The 26,491-nt window shown below is 43.0% G+C and overlaps 3 protein-coding genes, 1 long non-coding RNA gene and 1 pseudogene across 20 annotated transcripts; all 5 read left to right on the top strand.

Moving 5' to 3' along the window:
* LOC8059457 (protein MARD1) lies at positions 940-2,577 on the top strand. Its single transcript, XM_002467187.2, has 3 exons — positions 940-1,192; positions 1,320-2,144; positions 2,254-2,577. Exons 2-3 carry the CDS (start codon positions 1,378-1,380, stop codon positions 2,330-2,332), a joined length of 846 nt encoding a protein of 281 aa, XP_002467232.1. The 5' UTR covers positions 940-1,192; positions 1,320-1,377; the 3' UTR covers positions 2,333-2,577.
* Positions 7,137-8,398, top strand: LOC8059456 (annotated as a pseudogene).
* On the top strand, positions 10,001-26,148 carry LOC8064898 (pentatricopeptide repeat-containing protein At1g03100, mitochondrial). 17 transcript variants are annotated; one of them, XM_021466219.1, is made up of 8 exons: positions 10,001-10,347; positions 10,465-10,526; positions 13,575-16,880; positions 16,984-18,258; positions 24,328-24,444; positions 25,322-25,473; positions 25,555-25,591; positions 25,902-26,148. In XM_021466219.1, the coding sequence occupies exons 2-3, from the start codon at positions 10,483-10,485 to the stop codon at positions 15,883-15,885; spliced, it is 2,355 nt and encodes a 784-aa protein (XP_021321894.1). In that variant the 5' UTR covers positions 10,001-10,347; positions 10,465-10,482; the 3' UTR covers positions 15,886-16,880; positions 16,984-18,258; positions 24,328-24,444; positions 25,322-25,473; positions 25,555-25,591; positions 25,902-26,148. The 17 variants fall into 17 exon arrangements, with proteins under 17 accessions (XP_021321894.1, XP_021321877.1, XP_021321849.1 ...); XM_021466202.1 differs by having other exon boundaries at positions 25,899-26,148; XM_021466174.1 differs by having other exon boundaries at positions 25,845-26,148.
* On the top strand, positions 10,539-12,441 carry LOC110437673. The gene is made up of 2 exons (XR_002455590.1): positions 10,539-11,485; positions 11,590-12,441. It is a non-coding gene; the product is annotated as an uncharacterized LOC110437673 (long non-coding RNA).
* LOC110431723 lies at positions 19,085-22,013 on the top strand. The gene is made up of 6 exons (XM_021451158.1): positions 19,085-19,300; positions 19,379-19,532; positions 19,756-19,994; positions 20,246-21,034; positions 21,566-21,793; positions 21,945-22,013. The coding sequence occupies exons 1-6, from the start codon at positions 19,085-19,087 to the stop codon at positions 22,011-22,013; spliced, it is 1,695 nt and encodes a 564-aa protein (XP_021306833.1).

Raw genomic sequence — 26,491 nt, 5'->3', positions numbered from 1 at the left:
TTATGTCTTATATATGTTCATACATGATTTACTTTCAGTACTTTATTTTACTTATTACATAGTTTTTACAATGGCTATGAGATCAACATACTTTATAGTAAATATACTAGTAATAAAATATGCCAACTAAAAGCTCAACATTCTAACCAGAGTCACCTATTTTCTTGTTTTAAGCTTATGCATGTCAATTATTCCAAAACTTGCTAGGTATGATGGTATTCACATTTGTTTTTATTATTATTTTGTCAAAATCTCGGCTAGATACGGCAAAGGGTGTTTAGTGAAAATTGTTTACAAGATGAACATATTGTGAACTTTCCAAAAAAAAAGGCTATCGGGAGTACTTGGCAAACGGATTTGAGCTCATAGCTAGAACCCTAGCTCTAGCTATCTCCTCTATGTTTGGCCGGCCTCCACCATCCCTAATCCCACACTTGACCTCCAACAAGCCCCAAGCACTAGCAACACTTATTTTTGGTCTTCCCTAAGCATATGTCGACGTGTTAGTGAGGAGAGGGAGGAGAGGATAGAAGAGAGAGCAGGAAAAAGGATAAAATACGTTTGAAGGCTCGGCTTGGAGCAGAGGCTAAAAAAATAGCCCCTCACTAGAGAGTTGTCAAATAAAAAACAGAGATCTTTATTTCAAGGGCTATTTCTAGAGTTGCTAAGTGAGGATGAGTGTCTGTGCCGAAGTGATGTGTACTTTCCTTGCACGAGTCACATGACCCATGAGTGATGAGTGTACACAGTTCGCAGCAAATGATTACCCTTGGGCGCCACTCATGCGGCAACTAGCGAGTTATAACGGAGAGTCACCAGGTGGGCCATTGCCTTTACGTCAGGGCCCATGAGTGTCTACCGTCTCTATTCGTCTCTTCTTCTCTCTCTCTTTAATTTAATTTGTTGCATTGCAATTGCATCTGTTCAGTGCAAGTCGTGGTCCTACTGCATCGTCTGTGCATGCAATCGGACGGACGGGCACGGGCTCCTCATCTCGCACTCGCACTCGCCCTCTGCATGACTTGCATGTGAAAAGGTTCAGCTGCATGCATGTATTTAACAGGCAGAGAGACAGACAGGCATCATCGTCGTCAGCCTTGCCAATTGCTTGCTTGATTTCTTCGTTCTATGGCTGCCCGCTCTGCTCTGCAACTCTATATGCTCTTCATGAATTAGTTACAGATACTAGCTGGTAAGCAAACTGGATTTATCAAAACCAGCAGTGTCCATGCATCCTATATACTCTACTCTTGTTTTACATCATGCAAGATCTTGACGCACGGCTCGCCCGTCGGCTCCATGGCATGGCATTTTTGCAGCTAGCAAGCACGCGGTGATCACGGTGAACTATCGCCGCCGAAGCGGGAACTGAGGAAGATGTTGGGGAGGACGGCTGGGCCAGGTGGTGGCGGAGTCTCGGAGCAGCGGCGGCGCGAGGCCGCGTTTGATTTCGGCCGCCACACGGGCACCGTCGCCGCTCCGTCGCCGTCGTTGCCGCCGGCTCCCATGGTGCCTCCGAAGCTGTTCTTGGCAGCAGCAGCAGCAGCAGGGATGAGCGGCGTCGTCGTCTCCGGAGAGGATGCGTTGTTCTCGCCGCCGCTGGAGCTAGCGGCGGCCGTCGTCGTGATGGTGAGCCCCACCTCCACGCTGCAGGCACCGACCGGCAGCCCCACGTCGTCTCCGGCGGCCACGGCCGTTCCATTCTCCCGTCGCGGGGTGAGGGCGACCTCATCATCAGCAGCAGCAGGCGGGGACGATCGTCGTCGTCGTGGGTGCAAGAGCAGCAGCCGGAGCCGGAGCCAACGCCCCTGGGAGGCGAGGCCCGTCGGGGTCGGCCTCGCCGGCGCCCTGATGAACGGCGACGCTGACGACGGCCTCCCACCCGCGGCGGCGACGGTGCTCACGAGTACAGGCCAGAGGATCCGGCCGTGCCGGAGCTCCGCGTCGCCCGAAAGCACCGTCTTGTCGGCGAGGGAGGTGATGGAAGCGTCGGAGGACTACACCCGCGTCATCGCGCGCGGGCCGAACCCGAGGACGACGCACATATTCGACGACGGCGTCGTCGTGGTGGAGGACGAGTTCCTGCGGTGGTGCCATGGCTGCAGCAAGGACCTGGGCCGGGGCAACGACATCTTCATGTACAGGTCAGTGACGAGTGCTTTAATTAATAGTATAATCTAGGGGAAATTAATATCTTGTGCTTCCTTGTTGATTAATTGAAATTGAAGCTGGTACGGTGGCGGATTCTTGCAGGGGGGAGATGGCCTTCTGCAGCCACGAGTGCCGGTACCGCGAGATGCTGCTTTTCGACGAACAAGAAGAATCCAGCTGACGACGTACCAACCAAGGTGGTGGTGGTGGCATTTTAATTTCAGAAGAAGAAGATCGAAGACGTGTATGCTTGCCGCCCGCCGGAGGAGAAGACCCCGATACTCCATGCTGCAGCTGCACTATATACACTGCTTCTGCTTCATTCGTTCTGCGTTCCTTGCCTTGGTACTAGTACTACTGCTAGATAGGTTGCTGTTGCTCTTTAGGCCTCGTTTAGTTCACCTCGAAAACCAAAAAATTTTCTAAGATTTCTCGTCACATCGAATCTTTCCGCACATGTATGAAGTATTAAATATAGACGAAAATAAAAACTAATTGCATATTTTACCTGTAAATCACGAGACGAATCTTTTGATCCTAGTTAGTCCATAATTGGACAATATTTACCACAAACAAACGAAAATGCTACAGTAGCGAAATCCAAAATCTTTTTACATCTAAACAAAGCCTTAGTTATCTCAGGGATCCTCAGGTGTCAAAAACGTACGTGCTCCTGTCACTGCATTAGCTGTTGCTCATTTATTAGGACTCCCTGTGCCACCGGTCGCCTCCCCCGTTCGATCAAGATGGTGTATCGTTGGGTAATTAACAAACGAAGTCTCCTTATTATTGATTTACTCTTACGTACTGCCGTTATTATGAAAAAAATAATACAATACATACACTTGGGCAAAAGAAAAACTGCTCTTAAGGCCTACAAATTAATACAAATTGATATATATTAAGCGAAAAAGAATAAAAATTACTCCCTATGTCCCTTTTTATCTACCGTTCTTGCTTTATGAGAAATCAAACATATTTAACTTTGACTAAATATATAAAAAATGCTAATATTTATATTACATAGTTAGTAATATCATTAGATATATCGTTGAATCTAATTTTATAATAAATTTATTTGGAGGTACAAATGTTGCTAATATTTTCTCACTTCTCCTATATTCCAAGTGCCTGAGTTTTAAGATAATTTCAGGCAACACACTTTTACCACCAACTAGTACAAGTAAATTGTTACTTTTGTGACTTTTTATTTGTCTTTATGTCATAACATATTAATTTTTTGTCCTTATACGACGTAAATTGTTTTTGTGTCAACATAAATAAGATTTTGTTGGGTTTATGGTTTTATCTAATAGGTTGTTTATTCTCGGTATCGAAATGGAGATTGCACATACTAAAATTGCAATGAGCGAAATCTACAATTTCAGTATAAAACATGCATATGCAATAATCATTGTCTAAAGGGAAACTAAAATCCAGGCACCTCAGTTTCAGCAAGTCCTGTATTTTCTATAAACTTTGTCAGAGTTGACAAAGTTTGACTGATGACATGAATCCTACGAGACTTAAATAGGGATGGAGGAGGAGTCATCACTACCATTATGAAAAAGTAACCTAATTAAAACATCCCATTGGCTATTCTGTTACAGTCAAACTGGACTTGGTCAAAATGCAATACCGCACATATGTATCCTATCGGCCATGTGCACCAAGTAGACGAGAAATCGAACTCTCTTGGCCAGTTGGCACGGCCCATATGTATCCTATCACGGTATCACCCATATATGTATCCTATCAGCAAATGTATATCCTATCACCCTCGGATCGTCGGAATAGCTAGGCCGTGGACAGCACTGGCAAAAAGACTCGCTCTATAAAAAAAAAAAAGGAGAATTTGGTATATGGTCCTGGAAAAAAATTATTTTAGATATATGGCCCTCTTTTTCCGAATTTAGCTCTATAACCTCATAACAAAATTTACTTCGCTCTATGGCCTTCTATCAGTTTTGGGCAGCTAACAATGTTAAGTCAGGTGTAAAATGATTGTTTCACCACTAGCAGAAAAAATAAAAAACAGAGTTTTATTTGTTTATTATATATTTTGAGTACATATATATATATATTCAGTACATATATATATGTAGTACATAACCAAATATAAATTCACATAAAAACAAAGTTTTTTTTATTTTTTGTCAGGGGTAAAATGGTCTTTTTACCTCTGACTTAACATCGTTAGCTACCCAAAACTGACAGAAGGACATAGAGCCAAATACATTTTGTTTTAGGGCCATAGAGCCAAATAAATTTTATTTTAGGGCCATAGAGCCAAATTAAAAAAAAAAAGAGGGCCATATACCTAAGATAAGTTTTTTCTAGGGCCATACATCTAATTCTCCCATAAAAAACAATGAAAGAAATCTGCACCAATATAGATACATGATCCTCTGGAGTCGTGTATCTTTCCATGTGGTTTTCTCATTTGTTTTGCAGTGTGGATCAGCGTAGAATGATTGAGAGTTCATTTTGGGGACTTGCTAGACTCATGTGTTTCCTTGATCATGCCTAAAATAAAGTTTTAGGTACAGAAATTTGGAAAAATACTAGAGATGCTCTAATGCACATGTATTTTTCCAGTCCCTAAGAAAATAAAATGGTTGGCTAAGTGAGAGAGCCCAATAGTGCCTTTGGTAGGGACCGTGGTCCTCAAGTTTTGGCCAACCCTGGACATGGAAAGGTTTAGGAGGCTTTTGAACACAAAGACATGTGCTAGCTACATTCTCCCGAGCCGCCAATTGGGGGGCTAGTACAAATTGTGCTTCCAATAGACTGATGACCGACCACTGACGTCATCCAATCCAGGACTCTAAGCAAGATGGTAGGCCACAAGGCATCTCCTCTCTGTCGGTCCACCAATCCAGGACTCTAAGCAAGATGGTAGGCCACAAGGCATCTCCTCTCTGTCGGTCCACGCCACTTCGCCCTCCTCCTGACGCCCTGTCTTGCCAGCACCCTCTAGTCGGCAGCACTCCCCTCCCCTCCCACATTCTTCCGATCAAATGGGTGAAATGGTCTTATGCTAATGACGCGCACCTCCTAAAGCTCTTGCCCGCTCCATCCCTCTCCTCCCACTCAAAGAGTGTGTCGAGTGCCTCGCCCGAGCTACCCTAGCAAGCTACACCATGACGTTGACAATGTATATTTCTTTCTCATGGATTTCATTTTAAGTGACATTAAACTTTTAGGAGCAGAATAATTCTATTACGAGGTTCTGAAAATTGATAGCTCTAGTCAATTATTAGGTTGGTACTAGGTGCCCGTGCGTTGCTACGGGGATCCTAAAATTTTTAATATAGTTTCATACAATAAAAATAAAAAAAATAGCAGGTTATGAGCTCAAATTTTCAACGTAGTAACAATATTAAAAAGTAGTGGATCAAAATGAAGACAAATAAATTTTAACTTGGCTTAGCAACATAATGTTTCGAGCCACAATAAATAAGTGTCAATTTTAGTAACAATGACAAAATAAGTGCATGAAAGATAAGTCATCCACAACTATTTCTTTCATTGTCTTATGCCCGTGATGCGGCTAAGATATTCTCGTACAAATAGAGGAATCATGCAACACCATCAATTCTCATCATACGCCAATAGGTCGATCACAAATTTCTTCTATAGTCTTAGGTCATCCTGAGCACAAGACAAATTTATATTTTCCTTCTTTGTTGTTTTACTCTAATTAAATATTTAATAATTTTATTTTTTATTTTTATTTTTTATATATATGTGATGTTTATGTAGTATATATTTAGTGTTCTATGTTGTGTTTTATCATGTTCACATAGAATACATTTGATGTTGTATGATGTTTCTTATGGTGTTCACTTAGTATACATGAGATGTTCTATAACGTATTTAGTGATGTTCACGTATTATATATACAGATGTTCTATAATGTATTTAGTGATGTTCTATAGTATATTTAGTGATGTTTACTTAGCATACATGTGATGTTCGATGTTCTACTTAGTGATGTTTATGTAATGTGCTATAATGCATTTACTGATATTTTATGATGTTTTGTGATGTTCTATAATGTTTAATAATGTTTTATGATGTATTTAGTAATGTTAATGTTCTATAAATATATATATACAACATTTGAAAAGTAACCCTTTGATATTCTTTGAAATTTTACCCATCATGTGTTTTATTTTTTTCCTTATGCTTTTTTCTCTAAATTTTATTATTATTTTTGATCTATGTCAAGTATTTATTTATTTTTGTGTATATTGTAATATCAGTTTCATAAATAAACCTAAAACCAAAATACTAATCTTCTAAATCGATAACATTTTTTTACAAAGACGGAACATTGATGAACCAAGAACATTATCTCTACTTAATAAAAGAAAATATTTTATCTTTATAAGATAAATATTCACTAACAAAATTTAATCTAAATATATCCATGTGTGATCTTGTTTCGAAGGATTTATTATAAAAAATGAATGATGCAATGGAATTTAATTTAGATCTTCGGTTTAGGAGTTATGACTTTTTTAATTCGTTAAAAATGTTTTTGCATGTGTGCGTGAGTGAGGCCTGTGTTGATGAGATATCGTGTCATCCATGCGCGTTCTGCTCCTTGCCTATGGTGCAGAGATAGGATGAATCTCCTACAACTAAAAAGAACCAAAGTAAGACCACCACATGGTGCGACTTTTTTTTGGATCGCACCCCCTCCCGTACCTGCCATACCTCTAAGAGGTGGAAGGGTGAAAATTGAAATAAAAAACAGAAAAGGATTCCTGTTGCAAATTTACGATAGAGAATAATATATAATCAGGGATGTGGAAGGGTGCGAAATGAAATAAGAAAAAATAAAAGATTCCTGGTATAAAATTTTCAATCCTAGGTACCTGCCATACCTCTAAGAAGTGGAAGGGTGAAAATTGAAATAAAAAACAGGAAAGGATTCCTGTTGCAAATTTACGATAGAGAATAATATATAATCAGAGATGTGGAAGGGTGCGAAATGAAATAAGAAAAAATAAAGGATTTCTGATATAAAATTTTCATCAACGTAACAACAAAAATTTCGGGCACTTTCCAATCCTGCGTTGGCAGATCCTTGTACGTAGCAAAAATTTTAGTCACAGGTAAGAAAACAAAATACAATCTCGATCCGTCCTCGCCGATCGGAACCTCAGCTCCGGCTGCGTCGTTGGCATCATGCTCATGTCCGACGGGCAGCAGAACCATGGCAGGAACGCCGCCGATGTCAAGATCAGCAACGCGCCGGTGTACACCTTCGGGTTTGGCGCCCACTACGACCCCGCGGTGCTCAACGCCGTCGCCAGGAACAACATGGGAGGGACTTTCTCCGTTGTCAACGACGTCGACAAGCTGACCATGGCCTTCTCCTAGTGCCTCGCCGGCCTTCTCACCGTGTTGGTGCAGGACCTCACCGTCACGGTGACACCCGTCGAGGACGAGTCCACGGTGGCCACCGGAAACTACCCGCAGACGCAGGACGCCGGGTCGGTCACCGTCACCTTCGGCGACCTCTACAGCAAGGAGGTGCGGAAGCTGATCGTGGACCTCCTCCCGGCCATCGACACCGAGCGCGGCGCCGACATCCTGGAGGTGACCTACACGTACAAGACGGTGGGGAAGCTGTTCGACGGTCACTGTGCGGCGGAGCGGCAGTGCGTTCCCAGCGGATGACCCACCGATGGACGTGGTGAAGGAGGAGACCCGGCTGCAGACAACGACGGCGACGACGATCAAGCAGGCGAGGACGATGGTGGACGGCAAGAAGCTTGACGACGCGCTGGACAAGCTGGTGGAGGCGCAGAACGCGCTGGGGGACGTGCCGGTCGCGGATCCGTACGACGACCCACTGCTGGACGCGCTGAGGAAGGAGCTGCAGGAGCTGCAGAAGCTGATGAAGTCACCGGCGGTGTACGAGCAGCAGGGCCGGCCGTACGCCATGTCCTCGGAGACGTCGCACGCCCGGCAGTGGTTCGCGGCAAGGGGCGACATGGAGAACAACAGGCTGTTCGCGACGCCGCGCATGGACAAGCACCTAGAGCAGGCCAAGAAGTTCGACGAGGACCCAGCGGCGTCGCTGCCGTCGGCTGATGCGGACGAGAAAGAGGAGGTCACCGCCAGCCCGCTCACGCCGTTGGCCGGGCCCATCACCTTCTACATCCAGGCCGCCGTCCAGACGCTGCAGGCCATCGAGAAGCTCATCAACAATGGAGCCAAGGCAGTGTAGCCATGTCGTGTTTACAATTCTACAGACATCCATCATCATCTCTTCTCTGCGTGTATTGTGCTTTTTTGTTTTCAACGTCACCTTGCTGCCATGTATGCAGTCGAATAATAATTTACTCTTTCTGAAAATTTTTGGACCTAGAATTAAAAGTTCTTGTTCAACTTGACTTTCTATAGCATTACATATATAAGTTGTCATATAGATATTTTATGGTATAATAGTATATTTAAGAAGAGATAAGAAATAATTTTCATTTAAATAAAACTCTCTTGATACGATTTCAACTTTTTATGGGTCATCAAATTAAATGGCTACGAAACTATAAAGGATGAAATTTTGCATTGAGAGTGAGTGTTTCATTCAAGATTTATTTCATTCTATATGACATGGCAGTCTTAAAAATAACATCATAAAACTATCCACTGGTATATGTGAGGATATGGAGTACAACTTAGCACAATACAGATACGTAAGTCTTTTGCTCAGTATTTTATTAATTGTTTCCTATAGACTATTCTAATCGTTACTGTGTTTGCAGTTTCTTTTGCCATGGCTATCCTTTCGAAAATATATGCTTTATGTTTTCGATCAGCGAGAAAAAAATACTTATCATGATGGACCCTAGACATGTTGAAGAGTGGTGTAAAGACACACCAGCGCTTATGTATGCCAAATACACTCTTGGATTTAGCTACAACTACAAGGCCGCAGTAAATAAACATATTTCTAGATGGGATGAAGATGTTTTCAAATGGAAATTTAAACGGGCAGAAAACATTGCAGAGGACAGAGATGGGTAAATCATCGTCGCTTACAATAACAAATACCTATGATTTAATTATTTCTATATATTACTGATCGTGAATCTTGATACAGGTACTTAAGTGGATTTCTAAGTGGATTTCTCATCCTACAGTATATGTCTACATGGAATAGACCACAAGCCACACACATTTATACCGTGAGTATAACACGTTGTCTCAGTTTTTATAAAAGTTTTTTCATAAAAACGTAGTATTATCCATGCGACACACACTAAAATTTTTATATATACATATATATACTCAAATGTGTGACATGATGGTATGGAGATGCGGCGGAATTTATTTGTGGATTTACTAGCGCACGAAAGAAATAGATATCGAAGATTTTTTTCTGCCGATATTAAACATTATCTTGGTCGTATCACGGAAAGGTCTATAAAGTAGAAATTGTGAGGCTATAACGCCGTGCTCTACGTGACTATGTTTAATATCAGAAACTTTGTTTCTTTTAAGTTAAATGTAACTTTATAGTTGATATTTAAATTTTATTATAATATTATTATTTTATTGTGCGATACATATATTTTTAATAAAAAAATATTAGTTATCCCGTAGCAACACGGACACGCTATGTAGTGGAGTAAAAAAGACGACCGAAGAGAATAGACAGGAGACGCGGCTTTATCACGGGTGTGGTAGGTGGATCCTGCCATCCTGGGTGGGGGTGTGTGTGGAGGGCTGCGGCCCCGGTCGTGGGCCAAAAGATTTAGGAGGAGGTCTTCAGACCCAGACAGCCCAATTCGTAGCCCCTTCCCAGACCTAGCCACCAGCCCACCACGCACCACGGCACCAGCCGGCACTCCCGACTCCGCGCCAGTCCCGCAGTCCCGCTCGCCCAGTCGCCACGTCCGCTTCCGGCGTCCGGCGCTGCCTGCCCCTTCTTTCCTCCCCAAAGCCGGCACGCCGCCTCCTGCAGTCCTGCCCGCCGCGCCGCCTCGCCTACTGCCGGCTGGCCTCCTCCGTGGCCCGGGCACGGCCAGCTGGTGCCCAGGCCGCCAGGCGCCAGGGCCAGGTCTCCCCCGTGGTCCCACGCGGCCGCCCTCCTCCTCCGACGACTCTTGAAGATCTGGCCGTCCATCAAGCGGGACAAGGGCAACGCCATACAGTTCTTGCTTGAGTCTCTCGGTGAGTGCATATATTTTCTCTTCATCAAATCCTGCCTTTGGATTCGAGTTTTGGAGCCATGAAATTGCTCACTGCTGATGAGATGCTAAATAATTTGACTGCCATGGTTTCCTCAAGGTTTTGCTGACAGTAACAATGTCTTCCCGATATATATTGGAGACAATGAGGACGCGTTTAAGGTAATTCACCAATCCCTGATAACAAAGAAGTGGCTTTTTGTATATTGATGATATGATTTCCGACATATAACTTTGACAAACAATTCATATGTTTGGACGAAGGAATTGTTGACCAATAGCTAGCAATACTATCCACGGCTACAAGTTACAATGCACGGTCTACCTAGTTCAGCTCAGTGCTTTTGTTCTCTGAAAAATGTGAAAGGGAACCAGCAGAAATCCTACTCCGTCCATCAAAAAGTCATAGTTGCTGCTGCGGTTATAGCCAAAATGGAGTTAGGCACAGGCCATGTACGCATGGGCCCATGTGCTCGCTGTTGCTTTCAAGAAAAGCTCAAATTAGACCCCTCCTTTCTAGCCTTCTATTATTTAGCCACTGGATAAAATCCATCAGAAGCAGCACCCTTTCCAATTTTATGTTCTGCCCCTCAATTCAGTTGGCAATTCTTAACCTGCTAGATTGTTAATAGAAAAAAAAAGATCCCTAACTACCAATACTGAACCTTGCTTTCGTCCTTTTTCTTATTGCAAATGTGTTTTGGTTCACTTCTCCAGTCCAAGTCTGGCTAGAAAATAAGCCAGGTTAGATCAAGCCTGGCTCAAGACCCTCTTGTTTGGTTGCTGTAGTAGCTAAGCCTGGTCTAGGTAGAGTTTTGTTTGGTTTCTTGGCTTGATATGGTACCATCACCTTGTCAATGAAATGGTGAGCTTACCTCTGTCACTTCTGGTGAAACATTTTGTCGAACACATGGTGAGCTCCTGCCGACATGAACCACCACCTGCTACCGGCGAGGAGGAGGCCGAAGTGGAGCGTGCCTGCCACCACCGACGAGCACCTCCGCTGCGTCAGTGCCCGTACCACGGCAGGCACGGCAGACCAGGACGAGCACACGGCGGGGCCGGCGGATCACTCTCCATCACTACCTGAAGATCCTGAAGCACAGATCATTTAACATTTTGTAAGCAATCAGTGGCAAGATCCGGAGACAAATCATGTTCAAATCATACAGAAAGGACGAGCACACACCTCGTGCTTATTGTAGGTGTTATCGGTGATGTACAGAAATCCTCCACATTGGGCGGACTGATCGAGACGGCAGTGCCATTGCCGCATTGAGGAAGACTTGCTGCACCGAGGAAGACTTGCTGCATTGAGGAAGACTTGCTGCATCGAGGAGGACAGCAGCGCCCAAGGACACGGCCGGGTGGGCGCGGAAGGAGCAGGTGGCGCCGCCGCTGCCGCAGGTCCTAGAGCAAGTGGCGTAGAAGGAGCAGTTGACACGCGGTGCGGCGCCGGCGCCGTGCCCGTCACCATGGTTGCTCGCCCGCTTGGAGAAGCCGTAGGGGAGGATGTCGAATCGCTGAGCCGGTGCTCATATGATTCTTGGACGACGAGAAGGAGCAACCAGCCAACATCTCGGAGATGCGGCCGGATGCGATGTGGCAAGCAGAGACCTCTTTCCTCCTCTGTTCTCGCCGTGGGGAGAGGGGGCGGTGAGCAGATGCGCAGACAAGGCCTGGCCAAGCCAGGTCCAGAAAAGGGGAATCCCATTTCTTTCTTCTGTGGCCAGGCTAGAGGGGTACGGATGGCTCCCCTAAGCCAGGCCTCAGCCTATTTACAGCCTACCAAACAGGTTCATCTTGGCTCTAGAGAATCAGGCCAGGGGTTAGCCAACCAACCAAACAGACCCTATAGTTTCTCTGGGACACCACAGTTGACTGTGTCTCAACTGTCACAGCACAAGCAGTAGTATTAGAAAGCTATTTGAAAAAATCATGTTTAAACATTTCAAAGATATAAGAGAAGATTTAGTCTCTTCAGAATTATGCTCAAGAGTCAGATCAGACTTGGTTGTAATACACTGTAACCGTCACTGATAATAGTTTCATAAAACAAGCTATTATGCGTTATCTACTTTTACCTGTAACTTTTTGTAAATTTGTTTGTAGATGAGTTCAAGTGAAAGTAGTGGGAATGGGGATGAGGCTATATTTAAGATTGCATGTAGTCAACAGGATGTGCTCAAACAATATGAGCTTTTTTCTTTGCTATGCCTATGAGACAGTAGTTTTCAAGAGGCCATTTGTAAGGACGAAGGTACTATTGTGGGGATGACATACCATTTGATATTTCAATTAAGAAAAATCGTAATTCAAACTATGTGGGAGTCTGAGAAAATATGGCAAAAACAACGATACAAAAGGATAAACCAAACTAAATATACACTCAGAACAGCTGGGGTTGTTATAGACAATTGCACAACAAAACAACAATCAAACCCTCTTACAAGTTACTGTCCAGCTTATTACAAACTAGCTTTCAACTATCTGCAGTGCAGAAGCTAATTTTTACAATCTGCAGCTATGTTACACGGATACGTGTAGGAAGCCGCGTATCACGTATCCGATACGTATCGGATACGGATACATGTCCAATACGCCATGGATACGTATTCTAGAAGTATCCAGATTTTTATTATTTTTGCAAATATTGGATACGTGGGCTGATACGTATCAGCCTTGTGGATACGGCCCAGCCCAATAACACAGGCGCACATCCCTCTGTCCCGATGCCCTACTTGCAACTCCCGCACTCCCGCACAGCCGCGCCTCGCGCCGCATCCCTGCGCGGTGACGGCGCATCCCTGCTCGCCGGCCACCGGCGACGAGCCTCCGCCTCCGCCTCCGCCTCCGCTCACCGGCGACGAGCCTCCATCCCTGCTCGCCGGCCGCCAGTGAGGAAATTCTGCCCCTGCGATCCAGGGAACTCCCGTGAGTTCATCCCCTTCGTAGTTTTGTAAAGTCACTTTGGTTGCAATGCACCCTTTAGCTAAATTGGCTGTGTCGTCTGCCCAGTTTCAGTTGTTTCTCTCGCTTCGTAGTGTTCTGATTTCCTGTTGTGATCACCTTGTTTCGCTTACTTTCCTAGCAGTTGAGACGGGATATTATGAAGTCCATCGATTCTAATGGTGTAACCTGCTGCATTCAAAAATAGCATTGACTCATTGTTTCGAGTTCTTTCTGTTTGACCCTAGTTATCTGTTGCAGGAATATGCTTTGTGTTGGAAGAATTTGTTCAAGATATTATTCAAGCCATGCTGTATCTTCATTACTTGTGGGTCCACGACGTTTGTTTGCTCGTGAAAGCCCACACTATGTTGGCTCCAAGTGTCATGGGACTAACCAAAGTAGGGACAATAGTACCAAAATCTTGAATCCGGAGCTAAATATTGGTAGTTGTGGTGCTTGCTTTTCCACTGTGGCAGGAACCATTCTAGTCCAAGCTCATGATCCATCTCAGCTAGCATTGGAGATAGAGAATGCAATTGATGAGCAGAGATTTGATGATGCATGGAGGGCTTATGATAAGCATGTTCACATGGATGGACTTCCAAGAAAGTCCGTTTTGAGCAAGCTCATCACTGGCTTGGCAGAGAGCTGTGATCCTCACCGGCTGAAGCAGTCCTACAATGTGGTTAGTCATGCATTTGAAGAGAAGCAAGAATTGTTGGATAAGGAACCCCTAATTTACCTATCCCTCGTTCTTGCACGCTGTGATCTGCCTAATCTTGCTATAAATGTTGTGAGGAAGTTGGTAAAGATGGAAGCATACCCACCTGTTGCAGCATGGTCGGCAATTTTAGCTCATATGTGTCAAACTAACACTGGTGCATTTCTCGGTGCAGACCTTGTAATGGAGCTTGGTTATCTTTTCCAGAATAATAGAGTTGATCCACGGAAGAAGAGTAACCGTCCTTTGCTATCAATGAAACCTAATTCATTTACATTCAACATAGTTCTGACTGCATCTCTCGTGTTTGGCACTACAAGAAAAGCAGAGCAGCTTCTCGAACTAATGCCTAGGATAGGGGTGAAGCCTGAAGTCAACTTGTTGATTGTTATGGCCCACATATATGAAAGGAATGGGCGCAGAGATGAGATTCAGAAGTTAAAGAGGCATGTTGATGAAGCTTGTGGTCTTAGTGAATCAGAGTTCAGGCAGTTTTATGATTGCTTGCTCTCCTGTCATTTGAAATTTGGGGATTTGGATCATGCAGTTGATATGGTTTTGGATATGCTTAGGAAAGGTAAGAATGCAAAGCGGTCATTGGAAGCAGCTAAAGCAGTTCTTGAAGCTGTTGAAAATAGAAAAGTTTATTTTCCTTATGAGAAAACTGATGCTGAAAACCCATGCTCTTCTAATAGCCAAATGCTAAGTTATGCTTCATTCTTGAAAGACAACAGCTTTGCGAGATTTGAATTACATGCAAGAGAATTAGTCAGGCTATTAACAGATAAGCTGCAGGAACAGGTTGGACTGGTGAAATCTGAGCATGGCATTCTCCATCCAACTGAAACAATGTATGCCAAGCTTGTTAAAGCTTTTCTGGAAGCAGATAAGATCAGTGCATTGGTGTCGTTTCTTGTGAAAGCAAGCAAAGAAGATTCTCCTGTATCTGTTGAAAGCTCCTTTGTTGTTCAAGTGATAAATGCATGCATTTCTCTTGGGTTATTAGAGCAAGCACATGATCTTCTGGATGAAATGAGATTTTCTGGAATTAGGGTTGGTTCATCCATTTATTCATCACTCCTAAAAGCCTATTGCAAAGAGGGACAACATGAAGATGACATAACTGCACTTTTGAAGGATGCTCAACAAGCTGGCATTCAACTTGATGCAAGCTGCTATGAGGATTTGATACAATCTAGGGCAAATCACAGTAACACCACAGGTGCTCTCCATCTTTTTAAAGAATTGAAGAATTTGAATGTTCTGAAAGCTGGTCACAAGGAATTTCAGAGATTAGTGCAAGGCTCTGATGACAATGAAGCTGCTTTGATGACCAAGCTAGTGGAGGAAGTCAGGAGTGGTGATATAGTTGATCATGCTGTTCATGAATGGAATAATGTTATCCATTTCTTCTGCAAGAAGAGATTGATGCATGATGCTCATAGAGCACTGAACAAGATGCGAGCTTCTGGCCATGTGCCAAATGCACAAACTTTTCATTCTTTAATAACTGCTTATGCTGCTATTGGTGGCAAATATGTGGAAGTGACAGATTTGTGGGGTGAAATGAAACTTCTGGCTAGTTCAAGTTCTATGAAATTTGATCAGGAGCTCTTAGACTCTCTGTTGTATTGCTTTGTGAGAGGTGGTTTCTTCCTTCGAGCCATGGAAGTTATAGACATGATGGAGAAAAGAGAGATGTTTATAGACAAATACAAATACAAGTCCTTGTGGCTTAAATACCACAGAACATTGTACAAAGGTAAGGCTCCCAAGGTGCAAACAGAAGCACAACTAAAAAGGAGAGAAGCAGCAATACATTTCAAGAAATGGATTGGGTTGACATGAGAGCAAGAGATTCAACTCAAGCTATATGAACTGATCAGGAATTCTTTGATTATCTACTGTATGGATGGATCTTCACAAATTCCAAAAAATCGTAATTGTGGAGTTTGTTAGAAGGTAATGTGTTTTTTCTATTTTGCATTTTTGTGTAGTTCCTGCTTGAAAATTAGTAATCCAAAACCAAACTAGATAATGTATAGTTGCTATGTTTGTTACAACAAATGCAGAAATGCTTCAGACAACACATTCAATATAATGGTGTTGTGTGGCATTAAGAAAGGGGTCTTTGTGCATTTTCGAGGAATACAATAGACAACTCATAATTATTGAGAGTTGGATTTAGTTCTGTAGATGATTGTGATTTGTGACTATTCTTTTAAGAAATAATGGTATCATATTCACATTTTTAATGAGTATATCTGGATTACCTAGCATATGAATAAATGTGGAATTGAAAACAGAGAGCATCAAATTATTTGGTGAGATTGAAGATATAATAATAATGTTCACAATCATAATCCGGCCATTGACATTGGTTTGCAATAATTCCCACTTATGCTATCTGTCTCATTTTTTAAATTTTCCAAGTGTGGTAGCTAATTAGTCTAACCTGGCATAAAAAGGCATTATGAGAGTCTGGAGGTTTCATAGGCATGCAAGCGGCTCGGGCCTGCCCATGGACTGCTTAGCCTGCCCCGCAAAAAAAGCCCTGCAGACAGCTTGTTTTTCTGTTGCGGATTGAAGTGGGCTTTACTGCTAACACAAGTGAACAATCAGCAAAGCCTGCTCATTCGTGCACAGGCCTCAAAGAGGCAAGGACTCCCATTGCACGTCCTTCACCTCCCTCTGCTCGCTTGTGTGCAACTCTAAGGAGCATCGTCGCCACCACCACTGCCTCGCATTGTCACTGCCATAGCCCTGTGGTAAGTGGTACACCTATCTCCTGTTGCCTGTGGCTCAATTACATCATGGCAAGGTCTCTACATGACTTCGCCTAGGTATGCACTGTATGCCGTTTGGTGCTCATCTTCTCATTCCTTATCTGATTTTCTTGATCTGTGGGTCTTGCAAAATTAATGCGTGCTCCGACCTTCCTTTCAGGTTAAGCCCAAAAGTGTGCGCCACAGCAGCACCAGCAAGGACTACTCTGACTTCGACCTCATCCTGGTAACCTCTCCTCCCCTTGCTGCTGGTATCCAGATTGTGATCCATCACATTGTTCAAAAATTGCAGAGCAGCTAGAATCATCACAACGATATCAGAGCAACAGTCATAACAGACTGGACCTTTTTTTATTTAATATAAAAGATAAAAGCCTAGATTGAACTATGCCAGGGCCTATTATTACTCTAATGTGTTTCTTGTTATAGTTGCTGTGAAGAGATGAAACACCTTGCCGACTGCATTGACTCAGCAGACAAGTACAAATTTGCAGCGTGCTTGTTTTAGTAATAGATGGCTTCCAAGTCTGAATAGGAATAATAGAAGGGTCCCTGCATTCTTTTTCTTTGTTGGTTGCTAGGTCGGATACATGGGGTTGATATCAATCCTGCTGATTCCCATTGCAGTATGACTGAAGAAACAACAAGCAACAAACACCTGATATATGTCCATTTCTCACTTAATCCATTTCTCACTTAATCCATTTCTGTTTCTTTCCAAGTTTTAGATTTATTTCTGTGTGAATTTCCTGCTTTCTGTGCTAATATGCAAATTCTAAACATCATGTAAAACATTTGCAAGAGAAGTAAAAGGAACAAAATGTATACTAATGCTAACTGCATCTACTGCATGTAATGGAGGACTTATTAGGCTGGATAGACACTGCATATCCTCTTAGAGTGATCTGTGCTGCAGGGTTCAAATTAAATTGCCTCCCATGTCACCATGTGATTACATTTTTCAAAAGCAGTGAATACTTGGAAGCCTAGCGCCTATGAACAATGATTGACCTGTTGGTGTTACTATTACTATCCAGTACAGTATAGTAGGTGAGCAGCTGATGAGGCGCAATAAGTTGTTAGCATGATCCTGACTCTGTCCAAACATTATTAGTTAAAATTGATTTATGAATGCAAGATTTTTTTTTATTATCTCTGCCTTTAGTCATTTTTAAGTTCCTGAAGCTGGTCTCATATTGTCTTGCATTGATTAGCTTTTTTTTAACCTCTTTGGTTTGTAGTCTCCTCATCTTGTTTCTGTCAGTTGTGTTCATCTTGTGGAGCTACTGCCTTGAAGAGTTTCATGTTGGTTTTATTCCTCAAATCTCTCTATGCAATAGAGCCCTTCCTTCTGTATCTCAAGAGAATCACTGCCATTTGCTTCCAGAGTTACAGTACCAATTTGCTACGCTGGAGCATGTAAATATGGTTTAAGGTTCGTAAAAGAAATTAAAATCTTTTCATGATGGATCAAGACATGTGTTAAAGATATGAAGACTTCTATATTAGGCCTTTATGGCCCAGTCTCCTGGAGCTAGTCTCCTGGAACTCCAGTATTCTAAATATAGGCTCTCTAGCCTCTATATAATTAGAGCTCTACCTCTGGAATAGTGATGCTCTCATATCCCGAGGTTAGTAACATGGTACCAGAGCCATGGATTAGGGTTAGGTTTAGCCTCCTCTAAATCACCCACGATCCATTTTTTTTTACTTGGGATTCGTCCGCTGTTCTTCGTTGCGGCCGTTGCCGCCCATTCATCCCGTGGCCCGTCGCCACTTCATCTTCGCGTGGCCCGTCGCCGCGCCGTCCCTCCGTGCGGCCCATCACCGCGCCCTTCTCCGTCCGCCGTCCGCCTGTGATCCGCGCGTCGGGATTCCCGTGGATCGTCCTCGTTCCGCATCCGCGGGTGGCCTGTCGACCGACCGCGCGCCGCGCCGTTCCCGTCCGCTACTTCACCCGCGGGCGGTTCGTCACGCGTCGATCGGTCTACACGCGCGCCTGCGGGTCTTCACGCGCGGAACATCACGCGCCACTTCTTCCTCCGCGGGAGTCCAGCGGATCGACAACTCCCAGCCGCCGGTCCTCTGTTCCCAGCCGCCGGTCCTCTGTTCCTGCTCCTGCTCGGGTCTGCCTGCTTCTGCTGCTGGTCATTCTCCTCTGTCAGGAAACAGAGGAAACAGAGGATACTTGTGGTGCTTCGGGACTGCAAATCTTCATCAATCCTCTGTGCTGGTGGTAACTCTTCTTTTTAACATCAACAATGTCTCAGTCTGAGAAGATTAATGCAATTGTCATCAATATTACTCTTGATGGTCCGAATTATTTGGAATGGTCCTTTTGTGTTGAAACTGCATTGAGAGGTGTTGGTCTTCATTCTCACTTAACTGATGATCCACCAACTCTCAAGTCTGATGGTAGTAATGCTGCTGCAGTCAAAAGCTGGGAAATCAGTGATGGTAAAGTCATGGCTGCTATGGTTAACAGCGTTAAACCCACCATGATCATGAGTCTGCGTAAGTTTAGACAGGCTAAACCCATGTGGTCTTATTTGAAGGGACGCTATGTTCAGGACAGTGGTGCTCTTCAGCACACTCTTATGCAGCAACTTCATGTCATTGAACAGAGGGACATGTCTATTGATGACTATTATTCTGCCTTTGATCGGTTGATGGGTTCTTTGATCTCCATGGTACCTCAATGTACAGCTGGTCAGACTTGTACAACACTTTCTTTTATTGAGCAGTTTCTCACTTACAGATTTGTCATGGGACTTAGGGCAGAGTTCGATTCTATCCGTACAAGGCTGCTTCATACTTCTTCTACTCTGACTATGGCACAAGCATTGTCAGAATTACTTGCTGAAGAGACACGTCTACAGTCCCTGTCCTCTTCAGTGTCTCAGCCTCACAGTGTCTTGGTCACTTCTCATAGGAAGACCAGTACCACTAGAGAACCCTGTCAGCATTGTGGCAAGAACACTCATAGTTCAGATGCTTGTTTTGCTAAGTATCCAGAGAAATTGGCTGAATTTCGTGCCCGCCGTGCTGCTCGTGGTCGTGGTACCTCTTCCACTCCTCGAGGTTCAGGAGGTTCAGGATCTGTTGGATCAGTTTCTGTTGCTGCTACATCATCTACTACAGCTCCTTCGTCGTCTTGGGTGCTTGATTCAGGTGCATCTTTTCATGTGACATCTGATTCTTCTAGCTTGGTTTCTTGCAAACCCGTCACAGATGGTGCTTGTGTTCAGACAGCTGATGGTACATCTTGTCCTATCACTCACAAAGGGTCACTTTGCAATACTCATTTTGCTGTACCCAATGTTTCTTATGTGCCACAGTTGTCTATGAATCTCCTTTCGGTTGGTCAGGTTACCGACCAAAATTGTTTTGTTGGTTTTGATGACTCATCTTGTTTTATTCAGGACCGTCGCAGCGGACAAGTGATTGGGACTGGCCATCGCCGTAAAGGTGCTTCTAGCCTCTACGTTTTGGACACCTTGCGCCTTCCTTCCTCTGTTGGGTCTCCAGCTTCTGTGTCATCTGCTGCATTGTCATCTGCATCTTCCTTCGCTAAATGGCATCATCGTCTTGGTCATCTCTGTGGATCACGTTTGTCTTCATTAATAAATCAAGGGTGTTTAGGTCCTACATCTATTGAGTCTAGCTTTCACTGTAAGGGATGTAAACTTGGAAAACAAATACAACTTCCATATTTATCTAGTGCTTCTTCTTCTGCTAGACCTTTTGATCTTATTCATTCTGATGTATGGGGTCCTGCACCTTTTGCTTCAAAAGGTGGTCATAAATATTATGTTATTTTTATTGATGATCATTCTCGTTATACGTGGGTCTACTTTATGAAACATCGTTCCCAGTTGTGTTCCATTTACCAATCTTTTGTTCGCATGGTTCACACGCAATTTTCTACTCCTATAAAAGTTTTTCGTTCAGACTCTGGTGGTGAGTATTTATCTGATGCTTTTCGCCAGTTTTTGTCTTCTGAAGGTACTCTTCCTCAGCTTTCTTGTCCTGGCGCTCATGCTCAGAACGGTGTTGCTGAACGTAAACACCGTCATCTTATAGAGACAGCTCGCACACTATTGATTTCATCCTTTGTTCCTTCTCATTTTTGGGGTGAAGCTGTTTCTACTGCAGTCTATCTCATCAATAGACAACCATCTTCCAAACTGTGTGGCAAATGTCCTGGTGAGGTACTTTTTGGTACACCTCCCTGCTATGATCATCTTCGAGTTTTTGGGTGCACATGCTATGTTTTACTTGCACCTCGTGAGCGTACTAAGTTGACTGCACAGTCTGTTGAGTGTGTTTTTCTGGGGTATAGTCTTGAGCATAAAGGTTATCGGTGTTATGATCCATCTTCTCGTCGCATACGTATATCTCGTGATGTGACCTTTGTTGAGGATCGTCCTTTCTTTTACAACCCCTCTACTCAACCATCATATTCACCTACAGAGTCCACATCCTTTTTGGGTCTTCCTCCTATTTCTATAGATGATAACATCCCCACGCCTTCTCCTACTGTTACACCCATTCCTACTCCGCCGCCTCCACCATCTCATTCTTTTTCCAAACCACCTATCACACAAGTCTTCCGCCGTCGTCCAAAAGACCCAAATACTCTTCCACCTACTTCTCCCACTTTGGCCGGTCCTGATGACCTCCCTGTTGATGATTCGAATAATACTAATGATGAGTCACCTATTATTTCTAATGAGTTACAGGTTGGTCCGCGATATAATCTTCGTGATCGCAGCACTATCCATCCTGAAGAAAAGTATGGTTTTCCTCCGGTGAATGCTACTGTTGTTGAGCCATCCACTTATCAAGAAGCATGTGGTATTCCAGAATGGCAGTTGGCTATGTCTGAGGAGCTTGCTGCCCTTGATCGTCAAGGAACATGGGATCTTGTTCCATTACCGTCTCATGCTGTGCCTATCACATCTAAATGGGTATACAAGGTTAAGACCAAGTCAGATGGCTCTATAGAGAGATATAAAGCTCGTCTTGTTGCTAGAGGTTTTCAGCAGACCCAAGGTATAGATTATGATGAGACATTTGCACCTGTTGCTCATATGACAACGGTTCGCACTTTACTTGCAGTGGCTGCTTCTTCCTCTTGGTCCATCTCTCAACTGGATGTTAAGAATGCTTTTCTTAATGGTGATTTGACTGAAGAAGTATATATGCAACCACCCTCCGGTGTTGTTGCTCCTCCCGGATATGTCTGTCGTCTTCGTCGTGCTCTATACGGCCTTAAACAGGCTCCTCGTGCTTGGCATGAGCGTTTTGTGTCTGTGATACGGGCTGCTGGCTTTTCACCTAGTGATCATGATCCGGCCTTATTTGTACATTTGTCACCGCGTGGTCGTACCTTGCTTCTCCTATATGTTGATGATATGCTGATTACGGGTGATGATAAGGATCACATTTCTCATGTGAAGCAACAACTCAGTGCTGAATTTCAGATGTCTGATTTGGGTCCTCTCAGTTATTTCTTAGGCATTGAGGTCAAGCAATCTAGTGAGGGATACTATATTTCTCAGTCTAAGTACATACACAGCCTCATCGCTCGTTCAGGCATCACTGATAATCGAACTGCTGCCACACCCATGGATCTTCACTTGCAGCTTCGTCCCACTGATGGAGTACCTCTTAAGGATCCCTCTCGATATCGACATATTGTTGGCAGCCTTGTTTACCTCACTGTCACCAGGCCCGATATTGCACATGCAGTTCATGTTTTGAGCCAGTTTGTTTGTGCCCCAACTTCTGTTCATTTTGGACATTTACTTCGTGTTCTACGCTACTTACGGGGGACATCATCTCAAAGTTTATTCTATGCGCATAATAGTCCGCTTCAGCTTCATGCTTACTCAGACTCCACCTGGGCGAGTGACCCGACAGATCGTCAGTCCATAACAGGGTATTGTATTCTTCTGGGTTCTTCCCCTATTGCTTGGAAGTCCAAGAAACAGGCTGCTGTGTCTCGTTCTAGTGCAGAAGCCGAGCTTCGAGCTCTTGCCACTACTACTGCAGAAATTATATGGCTTCGATGGTTGTTGGCTGATTTTGGGATTTCTTGTGATGTCGCCACACCCCTTCTGTGTGATAGCACTGGAGCCATACAGATTGCTCATGATCCTGTGAAGCATGAACTTACAAAGCATATCGGTGTAGATGCTTTCTTTACTCGGTCTCACTGTAATCAGAAAACTATAGCTCTCAAGTATGTGCCATCAGAGTTGCAATTGGCTGACTTCTTCACTAAACCACAAACTCGAGAGCAGCATCGGCTTCACTTACTCAAACTCAATGCTTCCAATCCTCCGCTTCCACCTTGAGTTTGAAGGGGGGTGTTAAAGATATGAAGACTTCTATATTAGGCCTTTATGGCCCAGTCTCCTGGAGCTAGTCTCCTGGAACTCCAGTATTCTAAATATAGGCTCTCTAGCCTCTATATAATTAGAGCTCTACCTCTGGAATAGTGATGCTCTCATATCCCGAGGTTAGTAACAACATGCACTCATTTTGTATCCTGAGCGCCCAATGATTTTTGTGGACTTGCAATATATGGATAATACTGTGCCAGATGTTATTTTATTTTATTTTATTTTCAATTTTGAATGTGCTGGTTCTAGTTCGAGTTATGCCTGGATATGCCAGTATGCCACCATTAGATAGGAATGTGCTATAGCGGGCTGAAGTGGGCTTTGCAGACCGCCGCTAGACCCACCAGGTGCATGTGTTTTGTAAGCGTTTGTGTGGCAGGCGTCCACACAGCCTGCAAAAATGACTGTCTGCTGTCGCAGCCTGTCCTGCTTGCACCCTTAAGGTTCTATATCCCTAAATGACCATTTATTTTGTGGCTATCCTGAGCAGTTGTGTTGGTTAACGAGACTTGTTATTCCAAACTTTGCTTACTATAGTACAGTAGTGCGAGTTCCTTGTATTCCCCGCTACATTTTTGCCTTCAAGTAGTGAACTATGCTATTTAGCATCACTGATGCTATACCCAACTGTATTGTCATAACTAATAACAGGTAATGTTATGGCCAATAAACTTAGTACAATTGCGTTTATCTGCCAACTCCACTTCAGTGATGTTTGTTGCGAGTTGTGACATTCTTATGGCAAATTGTGTTTAGGCCTTGTTTAGTTCGCAAAAACTTTTGGTTCGGGTACTGTAGCATTTTCGTTTTTATTTGACAAACATTGTCCAATCATAGAGTAATTAAACTCAAAAGATTCATCTCGCGGTTTACAGGCAAACTATGTAATTAGCTTTTATTTTTATCTATATTTAATGCTCCATGCATGTGCCGCAAGATTCGATGTGACGGAGAATCTTGAAAATTTTTAGGTTTTTGGGTGAACTGAACAAGGCCTTAATCTGTATCACTAGCGTTGGCAATGGCCAACATGAAAATTTCATATAGTATCAACATCAGTATAATATGCTAAAACTTCTATCCTGTTTTTTCAGGCACATAAGTCAAGTCTCCTTTCCTTTAACTAAGAATACCAGAGTTGTAATGGGCTACTGGTGGAACTTCCTTGTCTGTGGTGCAAGGGTGCTTGTTGATAGAGTTTAGGTTGTAAGGTATTTATTTGTATATCGGCAGTATCATGACTACCCAGCTCACCCTTTGAATGCAATGTACATCCTTTAGGTGATACTCCGTATATGTTTTTGCATTAGTCTGTGATCATAGATGTTTTGCTGATGGTTTCTAGTCCATCATATAATCCATCATATAATTATTGTAGACAATATATTGGAATTTAGTTATGCATTAAATCCCTATGTAGAACTTGGCTTAAGCAAAGGGTATAGAAGGAACTATCTTGAAAACAATGTTACTTCAACTGCTAGGTCAATCACATCAAGTTGCCCTAGCCCAGGGAAATCTCAATGAGCATAATGCACACCACAAAACCATACATAATAACCATGGTGATTGAAGCATCTCTAACTTACCTAACTGCTATTGTGTGCAATCTGCCATTCAAAGCACAATGTATTGCCACTTGAGTAATCTAGTGTGAATTTGTAATATATCAATTCTTTAGACAATAAACCTGGTCTTATGCATTAGATATTTTATCTTAAAATTATTATGCGCTATTTTCTACTTTCTTTTTTTTAGAAAAAAAAGAGAATTTGGTCCAAACAAACAAAAATAACAATAAGAACTTTGCAGAGTGTGAAGCAAAGGTATAAAAGGAACACTTGGAAATGAAGTTACTTACACTGCTAGACCACTCAGAGAGATATAGACTAGCTCATGAAAATTGCAATGAGTTGAATGGGCACATTGAATTGAAATCATACACAACCATGGTGATTAAAACACCTTTAAATGATTTGACTACTATATTATTTGCAATCTGCCATTGGAGGCTCTATGTGTGATAATGCTACTTGAGTAGTCTGCGTGACACCACCATGTGTTAATTTTCGATGCGTTTGATTTCAGGAATGGGGTGGTCTATCATCTTCTCACTTCTCACTTCTTTTTGTTTGGGTTGATTCTCCATCATCTCATCTCTCATAAGGTAACAATAATGAGTACAAACATGAGGAATGTGGTAACTACACCAAAATTTGTGGAATGAACTTCATCTAGAGGTTGGTATTGTTCCTCAAACCAAACACCCTGGTTTCAAGATCCAAGGTAGATGATTGTGAAAAATACTCCTATGTGTGTAGGTTGTTTTGTCGTAACGACGAGATGATTGTGAAAAAGGTAATGACACATTGAGTGACATGCTGAACTTGATGTATAAAATTGTATAACTGGATGAGTACAACTTAGGCTTCGTTTGAAAATAAAAGCTCTACCAATATGTAATCGAGAAAAACTAATTAACCAACATCTTTGTCTAAAAGGTTATCCAGCATCTTTCAAATCTAACCATTTAGGGACACATTATTTTTATACACTGCATCAGTTTTACCATCTTTGTTATACTGATTTGTTATCTGTCAATGTTTACTAGAAACACACTTAGCCAGAGGGATAGGCTCATGAGTTGACTTGAATTCACTGACAGTAGGGGGAAAAACGTGCAAAAGGTTGTCGGTGTAGATTCTGGAGCGGACGTGCACGTCAGTAAAAAGGTTGTTCGATTTTTGTGTGTTACTGTAATGGACGGCCGGCATGGCATGGACATGATGCTGCCTGTCCCAGAAAGACCAAAATGTATGCTTCCATTGCCCTGCAGTTGGTAGAACATTGGGTTGTGTGTTATTCTCTCGTGGATTGGGCCTTGTTTACACGTGAAAGAATTTTAAATTTCGCTATTGTAGCACTTTCGTTTGTTTGTGGCAAATAATATCTAATCATAAATTAATTAGGATTAAAAGATTCATCTCACGATTTACAGGCAAACTGTATAATTTGTTTTTGTTTTCGTCTATATTTAATACTTTATGCATGTGCCACAAGATTTGATGTGACGAAGAATCTTGAAATTTATTTTTTTGGTTTTTGGATGAACTAAACAAGGCCTTGGCAAATTGAATTATCTCTACGTCGCTCCTGGATCTCACATTCTTGCCCGGTGGCTGCAATTGCCGAATGCTCTCATCCAGCACAAGCCATGAGCCAGAACGTCCTATATACGTTCATGGTTTGATACCCAAT

This window comes from Sorghum bicolor, chromosome 1 (genome assembly GCF_000003195.3).
Source record: "Sorghum bicolor cultivar BTx623 chromosome 1, Sorghum_bicolor_NCBIv3, whole genome shotgun sequence".
Taxonomy (NCBI): domain Eukaryota; kingdom Viridiplantae; phylum Streptophyta; class Magnoliopsida; order Poales; family Poaceae; genus Sorghum; species Sorghum bicolor.
This window is presented reverse-complemented; position numbering and strand designations above follow the sequence as displayed.

Excerpts from the sequence above, each read along its gene's own strand:
- LOC8064898 (XM_021466198.1), top strand. The coding sequence starts at position 10,483 with ATGTCTTCCCGATATATATTGGAGACAATGAGGACGCGTTTAAG. Across the intron at positions 10,527-13,574 it reads ACAATGAGGACGCGTTTAAG|GAATATGCTTTGTGTTGGAA; the intron begins GTAATTCACCAA and ends TATCTGTTGCAG.
- LOC8059457 (XM_002467187.2), top strand. The coding sequence starts at position 1,378 with ATGTTGGGGAGGACGGCTGGGCCAGGTGGTGGCGGAGTCTCGGAGCAG. Across the intron at positions 2,145-2,253 it reads AACGACATCTTCATGTACAG|GGGGGAGATGGCCTTCTGCA; the intron begins GTCAGTGACGAG and ends GGATTCTTGCAG.
- LOC110431723 (XM_021451158.1), top strand. The coding sequence starts at position 19,085 with ATGTCTCAGTCTGAGAAGATTAATGCAATTGTCATCAATATTACTCTT. Across the intron at positions 19,995-20,245 it reads GTCTTGGGTGCTTGATTCAG|GACCGTCGCAGCGGACAAGT; the intron begins GTGCATCTTTTC and ends TGTTTTATTCAG. Across the intron at positions 21,035-21,565 it reads GTGGCAAATGTCCTGGTGAG|GTTGGTCCGCGATATAATCT; the intron begins GTACTTTTTGGT and ends AATGAGTTACAG.